Source organism: Drosophila nasuta, chromosome 2R (genome assembly GCF_023558535.2).
Source record: "Drosophila nasuta strain 15112-1781.00 chromosome 2R, ASM2355853v1, whole genome shotgun sequence".
In the NCBI taxonomy this organism is placed as follows: Eukaryota; Metazoa; Arthropoda; class Insecta; order Diptera; family Drosophilidae; genus Drosophila; species Drosophila nasuta.
Genome location: NC_083456.1, coordinates 1,576,889 through 1,598,857, shown reverse-complemented (window position 1 = coordinate 1,598,857; position 21,969 = coordinate 1,576,889). Strand labels below are relative to the sequence as shown.

Below are 21,969 nucleotides of genomic sequence, written 5' to 3'. Positions count from 1 at the left end.
AAGTCTTGGCAGCGGCTCCACAGTGCCATGCGACGCTCACTTGCCACCCTGCCCACACCTGTCCACCCGCACATACTACCTGCCTGCTTGACTGCGTTCACTGCTGTTAGAAATTCAGCGGATGTCACGAGACTGGTTGATCTTTTTTTTTGGTATATATGTAACTGTTCTGTATATAGCGAGACTGATCTTTAGTTAAAGTTGGATCTACGTCTGGTTAACCATTCTCTGGCAGCCAAAATTCTGTTTGTTTTCTTTCCCCACTGCATTATAAGAGTAATATCATTCGATTTCCTATTCTCTCACACACCCAAACACACATCCACATTTTTCGCGTTGTTATACTTTATGCCACCATTGTTGTCGATGTGTTCTCTCAGCTTTTCTTTTTCGCTATATATCGAAATGGAACTGACAACGAACGAAATTACTAATGTTCTGTAGAACTCGATCTTTCTTGTTGTTTCTGTTTGTGCTACTTGTGGTCGTCGTTGTTGTTGCTGTTGTTGTTGTTATGCTCGTTGTTGATATTGTTATTATTGTTGTAGTATAAATTCGTATTCCATTGCTGCCATAGCCGCTGTTAGCCTCTGCCGCTGCACTTTAACACATTTATCACCCACACTTGCACAGACCAAACTCTATGCTTCTCCCCCTGCAATACTCGTTATATGACATTCATAAATTGTGCAGCTAATCTAATAGTTTAGTTGCTCTTTCTACGCATCTAACAAATTATTTTTGTTTCAGTTGATCAATCACAATCAAATTCTCTATTTTAATCTGACTTTCCCCTCTTTCGCATGTGCAGCTTCACCTGGCGGAGATGTGTCGCCAAGCGGGGCAGTTAAGACCTCAACTGCCTCCATTACGCTCAAGTCGGCAACGTTGCCACGCCGCAAAATCAATGCCAAGACGGAAGTGCAACTTGATATTAAACCGTGCATTGCAGAGCAGCCACAGCCTGCGATGCGGTTCAGCACTGAGATACAGCATCCTGTGGCCGATTTGCGCAGTGCACCACCACGTGAGGGACCCATTCCTTACAGCCCCATCAAGACGTCACTGCATGCTCGTGCCACCAGTCTGGAGCCGAAAGAGCACATCATAACCATACAAAGGCCGCCAACGCAACCAGCCTATGGACGCACCAATTCCAACACCACTACACGGTGAGTGTAGTTAACCATTAAGATTCGAACACACTCTTTAATTGATATTGATTGATTATACTTGCAGCTCGGGTTCGCTGTCACGTCAATCCACTGCTGATTCCGAAATCGAAACAAGCACAATGTCACAGTCAACTATTACTGGAGCTGGGGGCCAAGGCACCAGCAGCACTTCACAGCCCATTAAGAAAAGTCCACGCGAATTCATCATACCGATTGCCGTTGAGGGAGGCGGCTTTATCACGCCTCGGGAACGCAGCATTGAACCATCCGAGTCGAGCCACACAACCGCCTCCAGCCGCACTACGTTCAGCCGTCTGCGTCCATCGCATCGTATTGGGTAAATAATTTACTGCCCTTGCGTTGGTTGTACAAATCTAATTTCATTCTACTTTTTTGCAGCTCATTGCTTAGCGACACCGGTTTCGATGAGAGTTCGCCATTCCAAAAGATGCGCACAACTTCTTTCAATCGTGATGGCGGTGAAGATGATTCATTATTCACACCGCATAGACTAAGGTTAACACTCTACAGTGCAAAACGCATCTTATCGTCAACATTATTAAGTATCTTAAATTTGTTGTTTTTCTTTTCTTATCTCATCTGCAGAAGCTCAAGGCCCGTCAAGAAAATCAGCCAGGATAATGATTCTCAAAGTTCTGGTGAGGAAGATGACGATGATGGCTTTGAAATACTTACAGCCGAAAACCTATTCTCGACTTTGCTACAACGTGTAAGTAAAATGCAAATTTTGAAATATTGTTCTAAAGTTCTTATTGCGAGTATCTCAATGTACAGGTGCGCGCACTGACAAATCGAATGAACGTCAATAGTGACCTCACAGCCGGGTTTCCTAGTCATTCTAGTCGCTTGTTAACGGACATCTCTCGACAAGCACAAAGCCACAGGCCATTCTGGGGTCAAAGCAGTCCTTTTGGCAGGTGAGACTTCAATAATATCAGTTAATAACATTTTAAGAAAATACTTGGTAAAATACTCACTAAAATCCCTAGTTTCTTTAACAATCGCATTAATTTGAATATATGTAAATCTATTACATGCTGCATTCCAAATACATATTTATAAACATCAACTATTCGCAATGTGCTTATTTAAATATTAACAATACTCACATCGATAAATGAGATTAGATCCCAAGTCAGTTATAGCTATACCGAAACAGTTGAGAGGAAGCACGTGTAAGTACACAAACGTGATCATTAATGGAGATCTTAACCTGTCTCTCATCTATATGCCCATCTATCTATCATATACGATATCTGTTATCTGCAATAGATCTTAAGTTTTAACTAAAAATTTAACTACTACACTTGCATACTCTGACTCCCAAGAAGCACTTCTTGTACTTCTTCTGCCAAACAGAGTCTGAAGGGAAGGCAAAGTTTGCTAAGGGGCTTAAGTGTTATGGCCCGCATTCGCCGTTGGCTGATCGATTGGCCCGGTATCAAGTATTGTCTGTAAGTTGGCCTATGTGATGTGCAAGTCCTTTAGCTAAACATTGTCTTCCACAGTTAAGATCCAGCTTGTACTTATTTAAATTTAACTAACCATTTCTCCTTCTTCATTTTTGGCAGTCGTCTGAACAGCAGCAGCAACAGCAACGTTATCAATGCACCCTGGCGTCATAGTATGTCCCGGGATCTGGGCAGCGATATGGAATCAATGTTCTCACGCACGGGCGCCACGTTGCCAAGAGGTGAATATCCCAGATTAAAAAGTAAATATTTAGATCAGTAGGCAAACCAGGCCAGAGCAAACACAAAGTGAAGTAAACCGATGTGAAATGAAGGGAAGCAACTGCTATTCTTATTGCGAACACACAATGTTAAACCAGCTACAAAAAAGTATGCTACGTAAATAAGAGTTTATAATTTCGATACATATTACATATTATAGTAGTTTTTGATGTACGCTAAAACAAAAAGAAAAAGTGAAAGAGATGAAAAAAAAATCAAAAACATTTTCTTTCTTAGTCTAAACATGTCTATGAAGCCTGAATACACCACTTTAATCAAACAAACAACTCAACATACAAACAAATAAACAAATCAAAAAATAAGCAACTAATTAAATGATGTGTACTGTAATTTTCAAGTGACAATGCAAATTACTACTCTTAAAATTGATTTTCTGTTTTTAATTTGAACTTTGATTTGTTGTGCGTACACACCCCCTATAATTAGCTTATCCTTCTAACATTGAAATGAGAAACTATCATTAGTTTATCTGTTTATCAACTTTTTATCTATACATCTAAATATATATTTCAATGCTACTTATATGTCCTAGAGCACTTTTGTTGTTAACACTTAATGCCGCTGCCGCTTTATAATTTTAATTTACAAGTGATTCCTGACACCTATAGAGTTCACATGTGGGTATATTTTATATATATATACTTATGTACACACATACATGTACTTTTTCATATGCGTTGATACTATATAGTAGCGCTCTTTTTATAGACGTTTTCAAGCTCTCCGTAGCCCAAAGAATCGAACCCACTCAGTTAAATGTGCCTCTGATTGTTCTCTTTGTAATGTTTGCACATATTATTATTTATTTATATAATTATATTTATTTTACTCAATTTTTATATAAAACATTTTTCACATTAGAGATTTTATTTATTTAGCATTATTTACGCAACCTAATATTGCAATGATGATAGAAAATTTGTCAATTGAAGATCATTCGAAATTAAGTCAAATCGTATTCAAAGTCCCCAATATCTGAGCAACTCTTCACATATTTACATAAAAATAAGATGTAGCATGGTCAATAAAATAAATTTATATTTTTAAATAAATCGACATGTTCCACAGTTATCATAAATCAACTATGTTTGGAATAATTGAAGTTGGCGAAACATAAAAAATAGTATACATTGATAAAACTGTTATTAAAAAATGTTATACAAAAATGGGAAAATGAAAGAAGTTTTTGAAATGTACTTAATATTAATAGCAATGTAATAAACATAAATGGCTATATTATGAAAGTTAGCACATACATAAATTTATTACATTTTACAGTGAAGACAATTTCGATGACAATAAAACAAATACTTTTGTTCTAATATTTTAAAAATAAAAACAAATTATAAAATAAAACGTTAATGAAACGGCCCATAAGATTACGAAATGAAAGCAAAAAATGTCTACTTTATTTCCAATTATAAATTGTTTGACAACCAAAAGAATTTTGTTATATACATAATATTTTATTTATTGTTGTACAGTTTGCAAATGGCCCCGCTACCTTAAATTTGTTTTAGTTTTCACATACTTTTTTGACTATAAAGAAGCAAAAAAAAATTAATAATATTGGAAAAACGCTAACCAAGCAAGTTGTTTGAGTTTCAAAGTTCTTGTTCATGTTTTTATTAGTTTAATAATAATTAAACCAAATTTGTGTTGTACAATAAATTAATTTATAACACCACTAAGCACACGCATATGCACACACATACACATAAGCACGCACATGCATTTGAAGCTTATCGATGTAGTTATTTGATTTATATTTTTTTAATGCTGTGTCTAAGCCGAAGCTAACTCAGCAAAAATACATAGCAACCACTACAACAACCAAACAAGTTTCTGAGTTCTGGGATATTTTAAATGAACGAGAATAGAAAAATGTATGAAATATAAATTTTATATCAAATAATTATATTATTATATTCATCTATAAACAAAAAAAAAAAGAATGTTTCAACATTCATAGCAAAGCTAAGAAGAAACACAAGTAAACAATATTAAAAATGTCCACAACTTTGAATACGATAATGTACAAAAATGTTCGGCTACTAATTGGTTTTATTCTAAAGCGCAAACAAATTGTTTATCATCATCAGCAACAACAATAACTTTACACGTCTAAAGGAGCTCTTCTATTAACTTTAAACACTGTCATCGCAAATCCCAAATGTCATATTATAACCTCTACTCGATCCCAAAAAAACGCCTTTAATTATTTACTTCATTTAATATTACTTTTTTCTTTTTGTTTTTTATTTTTAATCATTTGAAATTCATAATTTGGCCGTTTACACGTTTCTTGCTTGTTTCGTTTACAGTTGGTTTATCTTTAACAACTACCACGCCCACTAAGCATGTAATAACCATTAACAACAGTCCGTTAAATACCAATGTGCATCTGAATCCGTGCAGAATTGCTACGACCGTAGCAACATCAACCAAAGTCACCATCGCTACAGTGCCTCAATTTCAATTAACCAAGACAACAGAACAATTGAACTCCCCCGTCCCACCTTCACCACCCAGAGCAGCCAAGACTAGCACCACAGCAGCCACAGTTATAACCACAAGAAACCTCAAGAAGACATGAGTAGATGCCGATCAGGGGTGGATGCGGATGCAGGCAACTGGCAACTCGCGACTGAGAAATCTGGCTCATCATTAATTACTGTTTATGATTAAAGAATAATTTTTACACATCTGTTTAATGTTCATTTAAATTCATCAATCATGCTTTTCATACGAATACTAAAGCCTTGGTAACAAAATGCCATCCAAAGGCATACCTCATTATAAGTAGATCCAACTATTTACAATTTGAACTCAAAATGAATAAATTAATTTGTTAAATACTTACCAGAATTAATAAAACCAAAAAGATGACATCTAATAGAGAGTACTCAGTGTCGCTAACTGCACTAACAATGAAATAGTGAACATAAATTTAGCATTACCGGATCTGATTGTTCTTTATATTTATCAAAAAATTACTATATTATTCGAGCAATATTCAATTTTTACAATACGTTGGGAAGTAACTTCATTGAGTAATTGTAGCTTGTACATCTATCGGAAGTAAACGCCCAATTAGAATTGACACTTGTGTTAATATAATATTAAACAAGTTTAGTATTCTTCAAGATAGACTCTAAACAGGCCAGTTAAGATTCCTCTCTGCAAAGTAAAAGTGAGCTGTAAGCTAAGTACTATTCGGCCGAGGTTGACGAATGAGTATTCGTACAAATTTAGGTAGTACTACAGATAATAAAAGTTAGTTGACACGTATATTACCACACATAAATACACATGACACTTATTGTGATTTAAAATTAATTTAAACGATTTAAATTATTTATGTAGGCGCTAAATTTGAGTTTTTTGAGCTAAACAAAAAAAAAAAACAATTGATAACAATTTCAAGTCATTAATCTAAACCTAAGGAACGCCTCAGCCTTTAGCGTAAATGTTATTTAAAATGCTAAAATAAGCAATATTTTTATACAAACATACATTTTAATACTAATTATTTAAAAAAAGACAATTGAAATACAAGTCTTAAAATTTTGTATAACTACAAAATACATTAAAAACAAACAAAAATCAAATGATTAACCATTGTTATTTACTTACTATTATGTCCTGCACGTGAGCTAATCATTATTATTGTTAATATTGATTGAAACAAATTTTTAATTGTTATTTAATATATAATTGCTTTAACGAGTTAACCCCGCTTTGTGTTACTCTGTTCTACATATTTCAATTATACTATGGATTGCAAAGTTCTCTTGGTTGCAAACATACTGAATTTTTACAGGAACCTATGTGGGCGAGCCTCTTCTGGATTAAAGGTACTAAGTAAGATATCCAGAGCAAGTAAGTATAAATAGCTTGCAAATTGGGCCGACAGCATTACCCTGACTTCTCACTCCTCCCGATGAGTGTCTGTGTGTTACAACATTATAGAATTTACTTATAGTTACACACCATCCTGCACTTTACTCGTATCATTCACAGGCCAACACGCTAAGAACAATGCTAGCAAGGCCCAGTCTGAACAGGGAAATATAGACACCAGGAGTTCGATAGCCACAAAGGCAACCACAACAGAGTTGGTTGCCGGGGAAGGACTGGACCTGGCTGACTTGGACTTGTCACGCTTGCGTCTCAGTAAAAAAGATCTCGAGACATTATCTAGCATTACGCCGGGTCTTCCAAAGTGCTTCCAAGAGCAGCTGCTGGCCAAACTTCCGCCAACGCAAGCACGTAAACTATCCCGAACACTGAGCGTTCAGAGTGGAACTGCCAACAGCACTCCCAACATTAAAGTGTACAAACGCAGTCAGAGCAGTGGTCGTAGCTATTTGTCGGAGCAACCGGAAGAGGAACCTAAACACAATGCCAAATCACTAATAGACGCACCTAAAACAACAGCTGCCAGCACGGCTACGTATCAACGCAGTCTGAGCCGAGCACCTAGTCAGGGGCCACCCACCGAAGCAACAACTACCAAAATGATAACTGGCGCGAAGAGTCGCAGTAGCAGCATATGCCGCGATGATCTTAGCAAATCGTCACTGTGTGGCAGTAACTACACCAGTGATATTAGTGACAAATATAAATATTACTCTCCATATTTAAGCAAGTCGGGCAATGGAACTTCGATTACGAAGGAGGTGTCAGAGAAGCGATACAGCGCTGCTATGGGACGTCCACCAAGTGGTTACCTGTCGCCACCACCACAAGCCCAGAGTGCTCCTGTGCCTGAGGCCGTGGCTGACAGCAGCAGCTCCTTGCGTAGACGCTCCTCGCAGCGGAGAGTCTCCCGCTTCCTGCGATCAGACTTTTTCGATGAACCTCGAGAGCGCGACTCTCAAAGTGCACTTCGAGAAATACAAGAAGTATCAAGCGTTCGTCTAGAACAATCGGATTTGCGGCATCGCAAGCACAGCCTTCCAAATGTAGAGGCAGACATTGAGACAAGTCATGCTACGAAGAAACACGCACGCAACAAAAGTCTGGAACAGTTTACAGATCCTATGCTTGAAACACATATTGAACTCACTGAAAAAAGACGTAATGAGCTGCGACCCAGAGAGTTTGAAAGCGAGCTGGGCAAGCATGAGATTGCCAATAAAATATTGCAGGAACTGCAACTGCTTTCCGTCGCTCGTACACAAAGCGAACAGGAGCAGCTCATGACAGAGCCGCAACTAACAGACAAATCTGAGGAAAAATCCACTATCAAAAAATTAAAGAAACCCAAATCCAATGATAAGAGCTTAGAGAAAAGTAACGATGCCGATACCATTAAGACAATTTCCTCAACGACAACATCTATAGCGACAACAAACCTTGTTCGCAAAGTCAAGAAAGTATCTAAGAAATCAGCAGACGAAGTGAGCTCATCTCTTACCACAGATGAAAAGGCTAGCGACCCACAATCAACGACACCAGCAGTTAAGGAAACTAAATTGAAGCGTCCCAAATCATACCCCATGAAAGATCTGTGTCTAACCCTCAAACGCACTCCAGAATTGTCACAAACAGAGGCATCAGTATTGACGCCGCCAACTAATTTTTCTAGTAAAGTATCCAATAGTACAGTTGAAGTCCCCATTGACTCTTCTGTGAAAGAAAGCCGTCTAATGCGTCCGAAAAGCTACCCGGCAACCAAACTAACTATGCCCAAAGATCTTAGAAAAGTAACACGAAGTGGCGTTGCAATTCCCAGCACCGTTGAGACTATCTCAGCCTCGACAACTGCGTCCAGCTCGAAGTCCACATCCGAGGAAATATCATTTTCTACTAAAACGCCCTTGAATACACCATCTGACAACGCCATTTCACCACCGATAGAATCTCGTCCGATTTCTACCAAAAAAGTGACAAAAGTTTCCAAAAAATCCAAGCTAGCAACACCCACTCCGGTAATGACTAACGTATCTTCTTCATCTATAACTGCCTCGACAACAAAGACAACCCCTCCAGTCGAAAGTTCAAAGGAGTCGAGTCCGATTATTAGGTCAAAGGAAAAATCGCCTGAAAAAAAGTCAAGTAGGGGTTTGCTCTACGCCATCGGTCAGAAGTTTGAGAAGCTCCGCGACTCAGCGATGAGTAAGGAAAAGAAGATTAATACAGAGAAGCCCAGTTCAACTCTGGTGTGTACTCACAAGCAAGATTCAACCGACGACCGCAGCTCCCCTGAAAAGTCGTCTTCAACTCGGCTTCGAAAAAAGAAGTCCTTGGAGGCGGATAAGCAACTAGAAACTGCAGCTGAGTTTAAGCGTTTAGACAAGCGATCCCGCTTTGATACAATGCTAAGGTCTCTTCGAGAAAGATCTATGCCACGGACACAGGGCGAACCAAATACAAGTGTCAATCCCAAACGTTCCGCAAGTGTTGAGGAGCTGCATATAGATAATTACAGCACCAACGGCAGCAGCGGAAAACAAAGCGGAACAGTCAACAAAATGCTCGGTGGACTGCTGAAGCGTTTTGATCGTGAGAGTAGCGAACAGCGTCGAGTGTGCAACTCACGTTCCACCAACAACATTGAACGGGAAGCCCGCGAAGATCAAAATGAACCACCCATCTATCAGAACATAGGCAAAGCCATGGCCGAAGTGAACTGCAACTGCGAAACTGTCTGTCCAGACTGCGTACAAAATCAGAGTGCAACACGCAGTACCAGTAGAGTTAGTCGTAGCGGCCACACAACCATGGCAACCGGAACTGGAACAGAATCGGCAACGGGCACAGCAAGTAACAAGGACAAACGGAAGGGCCTCATGCTGGACTTAAGTAATGTCACCAGTGGAAATGAAACTGGAACAACGACAAGCACAGTCCCAAATACAGGTAGCACGATGACAAATGCCTATCGCGGGTCGAAGACGAACCCGGCACTGCTGAATGGCAACCCGAATGGACTGTACTCCAATTTGCCGCCTTATCCAGGCGGTATAAAGAGTGCATCCTCCAATAATAGCTTCAGCCAACAATCGATGGATAATGTCACCAACAACAATTCTATTAACACCAACAACAACTGCAGTTCTCAGACTTCTGGCTATCGCACTTCGTCGGCAAACGAAATTAATCGCAACAATTTGTTGACACCGTCGTTTGATAACATTGCCAACTACTCTTCTGATTCGCGAAGCTACCAAGATGACTGTGCATCGACGTCTACATTTATGTCGCCCACCGAGGAACCAGAGTTATACTTTGACAACTGGTCAATTTGCTCAGAGGATAACTACATGTTACATGCAACACCATCACCGACAGTATCTCGACTGTCCCGTGCCTCACAGCTATCGTCGCCAACACGTTGCTCTGAGAGTTCCGATCCCAACGAGAGTGTCATTGATCGAATTAAGCGTCGAAGCTTCTACAGCCGGTTTAACGAACAGAAGCCACGACGCACAAGCAGCATTGTGGGTCCATCAGCAGTTCGCGATTATTACCGTGAGCAGCATGCGGCACTAAAAGCACGCTCCAGTCATAAGTTGCATGCACCTGAACCAGAGACGCGCGGTCATTCCCCAGACATTGCACAGCAGTTTTTTAGGCCCCTAAAGTTAAGTCCCGTTGGTACTGAGCTCAAGCCACCCGTCTATCGCTCAACATTGGACTACTCAAACTCCGCGTCTGCTGGAGCAACAAGCAAGCCTCGCAAGAGTCTCAATGATATTCGCAATACATCGCCTTCGTTCCTGAGTAAGCGGTATGAGCCGCATACCGAATATAGCTTTGTGCCGCTGCGCTACAAGAGCTCTTCCAGTTCCAGTCCCAGCACCGGCACTGTTGGCGGCGCCAATGGCTACTACAATACATATAATCCAAAACGACGCTCGTCGTATACTTTAAACGGAACTTTACCTTCGGGAAGCGTTGCCACCGCTAGTAGTCATTTGGATGGTTATGTCACACTCGGACGACGCTCAATTCGACCATATGATCACCGTACCATGTCAATGCTGGAACCTCCGACAGCTGGTACCGGTTGCACCAGCGGTATCAGCGGCGCTGGTAGCTACCACAGGCGTGAAGCTCGCACACCGGTACGCGACTACACATCTAGCATCTCACGGTGAGTACAGCATAACATCATATAATCTTTATGAATCATTACTTAATTATTTTCTCGGATCATACAGCTCCGGTTCACGTTATCGCACCTCGTCGGCCACGCGCAGCCCTACAAATATTTGATGTTCCACACCGCAGAATGGCTTCTGCATCTTCTGCTATTACTCCAAACGCAAGAGGGCAATTCATGCCTCACTAATAAGCACACCGCTAAATACAACTGCCTCCTCGTCTGCATCGGCTTCAGCCCCAGCTTCGGCCACAGCATCGGTCACATCCTCGCATGCTAGCAGTGGTGGCCTTCAAAAGTTGATGCCACAATATCAGTCCCATCATAAGAATCAGCAAAAGTTTTAAGTAGTCACAATAAAAAATTCAAAATACAGCGAACTTTGAGTTAAGCTCTCCCCAATGTAGTCCTATCTCATTGATAATATTTAATATAGCCAAAACTTAAACTTAGTGCCGGAAGCCATTGCGACCTGGTCGTATTTGTAGAAATATCAATACAAAAACCCAAAAAAAAAATGTTTCATCAAGTGAAACCCTAGTTCAATGCTACAATAATGATCCCAATATAATTATTGTGATCAATTATACGATTTTCAAATGATTGTGCCTTGGTTCCTTCGGCGTTTTTAGTTTTAGTCATAGCCTTAATGATGTAATTTTTAAGCAGGAGAAATCACAGAAAAGAAGTTAGAAGTTATAAAGATATGGAAATGTTAGTTTTTTAACACGTGTTTCTAAAGTATTTTATAAGTTTTTTTAAGCCTCGCGCCGAAAAATAAGTTACAACTTTTTTCATAATTTTACCTAAATTTTGGGTAATACAGAACTGAACAATTCTTTGCAATATTTTATGACTTTATGACTTTCTTTCGATTACTAGAACTATTAAAGTTGTTGAAAAATTATAGATTATATGCTTAATGTAATCAAAAGATTCAGAAGTCAATAAGCGAATTTACAGTATAGTTAATAGAAAAATCGAATGTTGTGAACGGTAATAATTAAATATGGAAAATCAAATACAACATAATTTAAATAAATAAAGAATTCTAAAAACTAAAAATCTCTTTTTTACCAATACAATAAATTTAATCTCGTTAGAAAAGCTTCTATATGTTTTAGCTTCGGAAGAATTTTCTGGCTGTCTGTCTCCCCGTCTACCTGCAGTGTTTATGCCTGTCCGTCGCCAGACAGATTGTAGACGTTTTCACAACGGTTGTTGATGTCAAGTATGTATTGAACATAATTGTATATCGACAATTCCACTTTCTTACATGCTTTAATTTTTTTTATCCATATCCACATTATCTTTTACATCTGTAATGTAATAAAATATAATTTTTTTATTGTTTGTGCAATTTTTAGCGGAAGACTAAGAGAGTTGTGCTTCATTTAAGTTCACAGGGTTATTATATTCGTTAGTTGGCTTCCATCTACTATGTTATATAATCTAAAATTGATTATAATTTTGTACACTCGAATTTAAGTTGCTGACAAATTAAATTGAATACCATATTTGTCAGAGAGGCATTCAGTTTTGTTTTTTCAGTTTATAGGTGGGCATAAATGGCACATGGTAAGTCCACTTCCATTTTCGTACTGCATTCATCCCATAAGGAAAGTCGAAATCAGTTGCAGTGCCATCGTTAATATTATCATCACCCAGGGGCATTTCGTTGGCCCACTCAATAAGACCACGTTCTTTGGGAGAGCCTGTTGTAAGAATAATATTAAATACTGTAACTCACTAAAGACACCAGTTAATATTAACTCACCAGGTATTATATTATCCAAGAGGCATCCTAAAAACCCTCCCACCAATATTGTCGTCCCCAGCAGTACCGTTAGCGTAGAGTCTACCGTTTCATTGCCTGTTTTTATGGCACCTGGATGTTGCTGCATCCATGGACATAAAACCATCGGAAAAAATATGGATAAACCAAGTATATACAAGTTCCTCGCAGACCGTAAGTCAACATATTGCAGCGTAGACAGGCCGAATGCTATGATCATGCCAAACATTACACAAAATATTCCACCCACAACAGAATCGGGAATAAGAATAAAAATAGCACCAAATTTTCCAATAACTCCCTGTATTACCATTATCAGGGCAGCCCATTGTATAACGCGTCTGGAGCCAATCTGCCGAAAAGTATAAGTTGAATGATAACATAGTATGCTAATATCACAATATCGTACATACCTTTGTCACCCCTATGGCGCCCACATTCTCACCGAAGGTATTTGTGCCGTTTCCAGCCCCCCAAAGACCGGCCAAAACTGTGCCAAGACCTTCCGTACCGATTCCTCGATTTATGGCGTGTAACGGAGGCGGGTGAGCTCCGGACATTTGCGAAACTGTGGGATAATAGCTCAAAGACTCAACAGTACAAGCTAGCACTCCCGCTAGCATGCCCAATACACCTGATAAAGTTACTGAAGGCATCCCAAACTGGAATGGATATGGCACATAGAACCATTTGGCACTGGTCAGCACATTGAGGCGAACATCTGTCCGAGATGGATGCGACGGCGGAAAAACATCCGTAGCTGTGAGAATTCCGCACAAGCCCCACATAATAATAATGGTTAACAAAACAGGGAAAAGGCGAAAAAGCTGAAACTGACGAATCTCCAGACCGCGGCCCTTTCGGTATGCAACCACAGGAATCGTAACATCGCACATGATTTGGGAAAAGAGAGTCAGCATACCTGTGGTACTGTGAAAACAAGAATAATACATAAATGACAATGTGGCCTGGCAACACATTGCATAGTCAGCTGTCTTTTGTAATACTTACCCCACCGCAATGCCCCAGTGCTTCGATGCTGTTTCTGCGGCATGTTCGAAAAGTGTGAGTCCAACCAGCGAAACTGTAGGCACAATCGTTAGCGGAGTCACATACTTTAATATTTTTCCAACAAGTCCAGTGTAACCTAGGACGAGCTGCACCATGGCTGATACTGCAATTGCTCCAGACAGTTCACGCATACGGATCTGCCACAATTCTTCAAGATCAGCTTCACTCATTTCATCGATGACAGTTTGAGCTGGGCATTTCCACTGAGGCAAGGAAAGAATCGCTAAAGTAGGCACAAGAAAAGATATAGTTCCTCCCTGAACGATGGGCAATCGAACACCCCATGTCGCTTGAAAGTATGTGACAATACCGGTGACGAAGATCATTGTGGATATAATTATGCCGCGATTTGGATCCTCATCGGACATACAGAGTGCTGGCGTCAATATGAACGGTATTGATACAATCGCACCAATCATTGTTAGATAATGTTGAAATGCAAGGAATATGCTCAGGTACCAGACTGCAATGAAATTTATATATCATATTGTCTTACGAAATATGTATGTAAGTCGATTAATCAATTTTACCAGGATTCTCATTTATAGCATAGAGCAACTGAGGCTTGCTTCTCTCGGGCTTTGAAGTAGGCGCCACTCCCACTGGTTCTGGAGAGCTGTTAGATTCATTTGGTTTCCCTGGACCACCCTACAAAAAAACCTTAAACATTAATAAGTTACAAATATTGGGCCATAAAAAATCATTGCATCCATAAAATTGTTATTTGCATAAGCTAATTATAAATTATTATACATAACAAACGACGGGCCTTTTCGATTTCATTGTTATAAAGTTTTGCAATTAAATACTTGCATTAATTATAATCAAACTTTGTATAAGCTTTCCAGACCTAACTTGTTAGCACTCGTGCTGGAATTCTAATTAATTGAGCGTGAGTATGAGGGTAGAAGCAATTGAATTAATGCATTAATCTCAACTCTATTGCCTATACATATTTTTAATTAAGCAATAAATTATAGACCGAAATACCATACTGAGTGGAGATAATAAATCAAATGGCATAAATTTGTTGTTGATGACAAATGGTAATTATTACAAGCTGACTAAAGCACCCTTCACGTGACACTATGCGCTATAGGCATATTTATTGATCATTTCTGCTTGATCTTATAAAATGATTTGAGAGATTCGCTATTAGTCAATTGCATAGAAAAAATAAACATACATACATATATCTAGATTAGCAATTTTTATTGAGTGCAATTGACAAGAATATTATCTTGGAAAATAACCATTTACGTAAACCATTATAAAAAATAACCATTTACGTAATACTTCAAGGATTCACTAAATTAAATTAAATTAAACACTAGTAGTTTCGTACATCACAGATTGCAACATTATTTAGCTCCATTACGAATAAAAGCGTATTTATTGAATTATGATCGGCATAATACAATCAGTCGCAAAATATTTTTCCCACTTTTAGTTTTAAAAGCTTTCAACTGCTGTTGTCGGCTGCTCGGAAGAAACTGAACTAAGAGAAATGAAACTAGCCAACGTAAACTCCGAAGGCAGTATAAAATATAATGCTGAAAGACTGTCGAAATGAGTTCAATTAAATATATTCTGTTAGACAATGAGCGCACATCTGCGAGCAAGCATTCAAGACCAAAGAGAGAGTGTGATGCATTGAATTTATACACTGTGAGTAGCGACTGAACAAGAAATTATTTCAAATAGTCTGTCTTGCGTCTTTAACTCTCCCTAGAGATATTCTTAATCAAAGAAGTCCATGATAAAAATATTTTGAAGCCTCTGTAAATGTACCGAAAATACTGCAATATAGATAACTGTTAATGAACAATAACATTTATATATGTATATCTTTCTTAAAACAAAGGCAATAATAAAATACAAGTTTACAACCAGATTATATAACTTATTAAGTACGCATAAATTAGATAAAAATTTTAATAAAAATGAGTGACAACCTAACCATATTGTAAACAAGTACAAAAACTACATTCGGGTGTGCTCGACTGTAAAATCCCCAAAGCACACTTCGAACAAAAAATAAATAGAAGAAAAATGTTTGTAGTCTTTATTCGGACGGCTAAACAGACAATAATATATACGCAGTATGGATCCTTATTCCGGTTACTTACATTTACTGTTTTGAAAACATCTGAAATTCATCTGTACCCTATGGGTGGTCGATAAAAACACATTTTTTAAACTAAACGGCGAAACAAAACAAATGAAATATAGAACTGTTCAAGGGATGAACTAATGGTGAATAGACATATAAACTGCTCTAATTCTCATCACTCTCCTATTACTTTCTCCTATTTCACTTTAAAAAAACTTTAAAGAAATTTTCATATATAAAAATATTTTGCAACAAATACTCGATCGCCCACACCTCGAAATTATGAAAACTAAAGCTCTACAACGGTAGCCTCAAGTGTTTTCAAGTCTGCCCATATCTCAGAAAATCAAAATTTTGAAAAATTTGAAGATTTTCAACTTTTTTGATTGCTCATACAAATTCATCGTTTGCCCAAGTTTCAAAGTCTAAAATTTTTGCCAAATTTCAAAATTTTTCAAATTTTTTTTACTTTTTCAGACTGCTCATTCGCTATTTTCGTTTGCCCACCCTTTAAAATTTAAAAATTTTGCTTTATTTAAAAAATTTTCATACTTTTTTGATTTTAGCCTATGGCCCATACAAATTCATCGTTTGCCCAAGTTTCAAAGTCTCAAATTTTTGCCGAATTCAAAATTTTTAAAATTTTTTTGACTTTTTCAGACTGCCCATTCGCTATTTTCGTTTGCCCACCCTTTAGAATTTCAAAATTTTGCAAATTCCAAAAATTTTCATACTTTTTTTATTTCAGCCTATGTCCCATACAAATTCATCGTTTGCCCAATTTTCAAAGTCTCAAATTTTTGCCAAATTTCAAAATTTTTCAAATTTTTTTTACTTTTTCAGACTGCCCATTCGCTATTTTCGTTTGCCCACCCTTTAGAATTTAAAAATTTTGCTTTATTTAAAAAATTTTCATACTTTTTTGATTTTAGCCTATGGCCCATACAAATTCATCGTTTGCCCAAGTTTCAAAGTCTCAAATTTTTGCCAAATTTCAAAATTTTTCAAATTTTTTGACTTTTCAGACTGCCCATTCGCTATTTTCGTTTGCCCACCCTTTAAAATTTCAAAATTTTGAATATTTTAAAAAATGTTCATACATTTTTGATTTCTGCCTGTTGCCCATACAAATTCATCGTTTGCCCATATTTGAAAGTGTGACAATTTTTTGAATTATGCGAAATTTTGAAAATCTAAAGGGTGGGCAAACGAAAAGAATGAGCAGTCTGAAAAAGTCAAAAAAATTTGAAAAATTTTGAAATTTGCCAAAAATTTGAGACTTTGAAATTGGGCAAACGATGAATTTGTATGGGACGATGAAATCAAAAAGTATGAAAATTTTTGAATTCGGCAAAATTTTGAAATTCTAAAAGTGGGCAAACGTAAATAGCGAAAAGCAGTCTGAAAAAGTCAAAAAATTTTTAAAAATTTTGAATTTGGCAAAAATTTGAGACTTTGAAACTTGGACAAACGATGAATTTGTATGGGACAAAGGCTGAAAAAAAAGTATGAAAATTTTTGAATTCGGCAAAATTTGAAAAAAGGGAGGGCAAACGAAAATGGCAGTCTGAAAATTTTGAATTTGGCAAAAATTTGAGACTTTGAAACTTGGGCAAACGATGAATTTGTATGAGCCATAGGCTAAAATCAAAAAAGTATGAAAATTTTTAAATAAAGCAAAATTTTTAAATTCTAAAGGGTGGGCAAACGAAAATAGCGAATGGGCAGTCTGAAAAGTAAAAAAATTTGAAAAATTTTGAAATTTGGCAAAAATTTGAGACTTTGAAACTTGGGCAAACGATGAATTTGTATGGGACATAGGCTGAAATCAAAAAGTATGAAAATTTTGGAATTTGGCAAAATTTTGAAATTCTAAAGGGTGGGCAAACGAAAATAGCGAATGGGCAGTCTGAAAAAGTCAAAAAATTTTTAAAAATTTTGAATTTGGAAAAAATTTGAGACTTTGAAACTTGGGCAAATGATGAATTTTTATGGGCCATAGGCTGAAATCAAAAAAGTATGAAAATTTTTGGAATTCGGCAAAATTTTGAAATTCTAAAGGGTGGGCAAACGAAAATTGCGAATGGGCAGTCTGAAAAAGTAAAAAAAATTTGAAAAATTTTGAAATTTGGCAAAAATTTGAGACTTTGAAACTTGGGCAAACGATGAATTTGTATGGGACATAGGCTGAAATCAAAAAAGTATGAAAATTTTTGGAATTCGGCAAAATTTTGAAATTCTAAAGGGTGGGCAAACGAAAATAGCGAATGGGCAGTCTGAAAAAGTCAAAAAATTTTTAAAAATTTTGAATTTGGCAAAAATTTGAGACTTTGAAACTTGGGCAAACGATGAATTTTTATGGGCCATAGGCTGAAATCAAAAAAGTATGAAAATTTTTGGAATTCGGCAAAATTTTGAAATTCTAAAGGGAGGGCAAACGAAAATAGCGAATGGGCAGTCTGAAAAAGTCAAAAAATTTTTAAAAATTTTGAATTTGGCAAAAATTTGAGACTTTGAAACTTGGGCAAACGATGAATTTGTATGGGCCATAGGCTAAAATCAAAAAAGTATGAAAATTTTTTAAATAAAGCAAAATTTTTAAATTCTAAAGGGTGGGCAAACGAAAATAGCGAATGGGCAGTCTGAAAAAGTAAAAAAAATTTGAAAAATTTTGAAATTTGGCAAAAATTTGAGACTTTGAAACTTGGGCAAACGATGAATTTGTATGGGCCATAGGCTAAAATCAAAAAAGTATGAAAATTTTTTAAATAAAGCAAAATTTTTAAATTCTAAAGGGTGGGCAAACGAAAATAGCGAATGAGCAGTCTGAAAAAGTCAAACATTTTTTAAAAATTTTGAATTTGGCAAAAATTTGAGACTTTGAAACTTGGACAAACGATGAATTTGTATGGGCCATAGGCTGAAATCAAAAAAGTATGAAAATTTTTGGAATTCGGCAAAATTTTGAAATTCTAAAGGGAGGGCAAACGAAAATAGCGAATGGGCAGTCTGAAAAAGTCAAAAAATTTTTAAAAATTTTGAATTTGGCAAAAATTTGAGACTTTGAAACTTGGGCAAACGATGAATTTGTATGGGCCATAGGCTAAAATCAAAAAAGTATGAAAATTTTTAAATAAAGCAAAATTTTTAAATTCTAAAGGGTGGGCAAACGAAAATAGCGAATGGGCAGTCTGAAAAAGTAAAAAAAATTTGAAAAATTTTGAAAATTGGCAAAAATTTGAGACTTTGAAAATTGGGCAAACGATGAATTTGTATGGGACATAGGCTGAAATCAAAAAAGTATGAAAATTTTTGGAATTTGGCAAAATTTTGAAATTCTAAAGGGTGGGCAAACGAAAATAGCGAATGGGCAGTCTGAAAAAGTCAAAAAATTTTTAAAAATTTTGAATTTGGAAAAATTTGAGACTTTGAAACTTGGGCAAATGATGAATTTTTATGGGCCATAGGCTGAAATCAAAAAAGTATGAAAATTTTTGGAATTCGGCAAAATATTGAAATTCTAAAGAGAGGGCAAACGAAAATAGCGAATGGGCAGTCTGAAAAAGTCAAAAAATTTTTAAAAATTTTGAATTTGGCAAAAATTTGAGACTTTGAAACTTGGGCAAACGATGAATTTGTATGGGCCATAGGCAAAAATCAAAAAAGTATGAAAATTTTTTAAATAAAGCAAAATTTTTAAATTCTAAAGGGTGGGCAAACGAAAATAGCGAATGGGCAGTCTGAAAAAGTAAAAAAAATTTGAAAAATTTTGAAATTTGGCAAAAATTTGAGACTTTGAAAATTGGGCAAACGATGAATTTGTATGGGACATAGGCTGAAATCAAAAAGTATGAAAATTTTGGAATTCGGCAAAATTTTGAAATTCTAAAGGGTGGGCAAACGAAAATAGCGAATGGGCAGTCTGAAAAGTAAAAAATTTGAAAAATTTTGAAATTTGGCAAAAATTTGAGACTTTGAAAATTGGGCAAACGATGAATTTGTATGGGACATAGGCTGAAATCAAAAAAGTATGAAAATTTTTGGAATTCGGCAATATTTTGAAATTCTAAAGGGTGGGCAAACGAAAATAGCGAATGGGCAGTCTGAAAAAGTAAAAAAAATTTGAAAAATTTTTAAATTTGGCAAAAATTTTAGACTTTGAAACTTGGGCAAACGATGAATTTGTATGAGCAATCAAAAAAGTTGAAAACCTTCAAATTTACCAAAATTTTGAAATTCTGAGATATGGGCAGACTTGAAAACACTTGAAGCTACCGTTGTAGAGCTTTAGTTTTCATAATTTCGAGGTGTGGGCGATCGAGTTTGAGTCATTCATGCCGAAAAAATGTCAAAATTTTTCAAAATTCAAAATTTCGAATACGAAATTTTTTTTCGAAAAACTAAAAGATGGGCAAACATAGGCAAACGATTTTAAAGCGATTTCCGCAAAAAAATTTTTAAAAAAATAATTTTTGAATTTTCGAAAAAAAAACATTTTTCATAATTTCAAAACTATGTAAGGGTGGGCAAAAAAAATTTTTCCTGGGCAAACATGGGCAAACGATTTAAAGCAATGGGCACCAATTTTTTTTTAGTATCTCAAATCACTGGACCCAGCTTCTCTGAGCTAAACAAATCGAAATAATCAAAATAGGCAAAGAAGGGCAAAAGAAGGTTTTCTTGGTGTGTGTCAAACACAGTTATTTTTACTTATGTATGCATGTACAGTATGTCAAGAAACTCTGTACACACTGAAAAAACCTTTTTTGACTTTGCATGCAAAAATAACGCCTTTAGTTATTATTTTTCAATTTTTTTTTAATGCAGATCTATTATTTAGCAAATTTCAAATTAGTATGTACAAAAATAAAAACAATACAACGAAAGGGAAAATTTTAAATCAACAAAATATGAGTTTACACATTTTTGACACTGTCAAGAAAGTGTTTGCACACTTTAGTTTTCGATTCTGTTTTGTTCTATTTTTCGAAAAAACTGTACTTTATTGTTATCTATGCTTCTGCACTATTCGCTATTTTTGCATTCCTTTTCATTCAATTGCGAAATCTTGCTACGCACTTGTCAAAAAGCTGATTTTCAAATTATTTAACATGCCTGGAGCTGGTTTAACTTTTGACGTTACCCAATTGACTTATTATAGTCACGAAATTGGAAAATCTGTAGCTTAGCTAGTGGAGCTTATTGGGGTATCGCAAAAAATAGTTAGCGGACGGTTTCATGTGAATTGACCGTGTCACACCCTTCTTCCAACTCCTTGGCATGGGTTCTGATCAAAATTTGGGGGTTTTGACGAACCATGCCCATAATAAGGCGGTCTGCCCGCTCGTCAATATCGATTTTTCGACCATTTCCACACTTTGCTTGCAGTTCGTCTTCACTTTATGCTCGATTTGGAGCATCATATATTATTTTTTGCGATACCCCAATAAGCTCCACTAGCTAAGCTACAGATTTTCCAATTTTGTGACTATAATAAGTCAATTGGGTAACGTCAAAAGTTAAACCAGCTCCAGGCATGTCAAAAAATAATTTAAAAATCAGCTTTTTGACAAGTGCGTAGCAAGATTTCGAAATTGAATGAAAAGGAATGCAAAAATAGCGAATAGTGCACAAGCATAGATAACAAAAAAGTACAGTTTTTTCGAAAAATAAAACAAAACAGAATCGAAAACTAAAGTGTGTAAACACTTTCTTGACAGTGTCAAAAATGTGTAAACTCATATTTTGTTGATTTAAAATTTTCCCTTTCGTTGTATTGTTTTAATTTTTGTACATACTAATTTGAAATTTGCTAAATAATAGATCTGCATTAAAAAAAAATTTAAAAATAATAACTAAACTGTTATTTTTGCATGCAAAGTCAAAAAATATGTGTTTTTTTCAGTGTGTAAAGAGTTTCTTGACAT

The 21,969-nt window shown here is 36.5% G+C and overlaps 2 protein-coding genes across 7 annotated transcripts in view; one reads left to right on the top strand and one right to left on the bottom strand.

The window, feature by feature from the left end:
- The window catches only part of LOC132787584 (mucin-3B), a 38,295-nt gene extending 27,046 nt beyond the window's left edge, over positions 1-11,249 (top strand). For 3 of the 6 annotated variants that reach the window (XM_060794729.1, XM_060794726.1, XM_060794723.1), the window contains 9 exons: positions 812-1,172; positions 1,240-1,512; positions 1,575-1,691; positions 1,782-1,905; positions 1,971-2,113; positions 2,324-2,371; positions 2,768-2,889; positions 6,974-11,054; positions 11,122-11,249. In XM_060794729.1, coding sequence (XP_060650712.1) covers positions 812-1,172; positions 1,240-1,512; positions 1,575-1,691; positions 1,782-1,905; positions 1,971-2,113; positions 2,324-2,371; positions 2,768-2,889; positions 6,974-11,054; positions 11,122-11,176 — 5,324 coding nt within the window. In that variant the 3' untranslated portion in view covers positions 11,177-11,249. Of the gene's footprint in view, positions 1-811; positions 1,173-1,239; positions 1,513-1,574; positions 1,692-1,781; positions 1,906-1,970; positions 2,114-2,323; positions 2,372-2,767; positions 2,890-2,928; positions 3,038-6,739; positions 6,833-6,973; positions 11,055-11,121 lie in introns of those variants that run through there. The other 3 variants (XM_060794727.1, XM_060794724.1, XM_060794728.1) reach the window with 2 other exon arrangements.
- Positions 11,250-12,154: 905 nt separating this feature from the next.
- On the bottom strand, positions 12,155-15,437 carry LOC132787586 (solute carrier family 23 member 2). The gene is made up of 6 exons (XM_060794730.1): positions 15,275-15,437; positions 14,460-14,577; positions 13,870-14,392; positions 13,272-13,788; positions 12,841-13,210; positions 12,155-12,778 (listed from the first exon to the last, which is right to left on the bottom strand). Exons 1-6 carry the CDS (start codon positions 15,302-15,304, stop codon positions 12,597-12,599), a joined length of 1,740 nt encoding a protein of 579 aa, XP_060650713.1. The 5' UTR covers positions 15,305-15,437; the 3' UTR covers positions 12,155-12,596.
- Positions 15,438-21,969: the final 6,532 nt, after the last annotated feature.

Bases quoted from the DNA above. Each gene is read 5' to 3' on its own strand.
- LOC132787586 (XM_060794730.1), bottom strand. From the start codon at position 15,304: ATGGAGCTAAATAATGTTGCAATCTGTGAT. The intron at 14,578-15,274 runs GTACGAAACTAC...GTTTTTTTGTAG, and splicing joins ATAATGTTGCAATCTGTGAT to GGTGGTCCAGGGAAACCAAA. The intron at 13,211-13,271 runs GTATGTACGATA...ACTTTTCGGCAG, and splicing joins GCGCCATAGGGGTGACAAAG to ATTGGCTCCAGACGCGTTAT.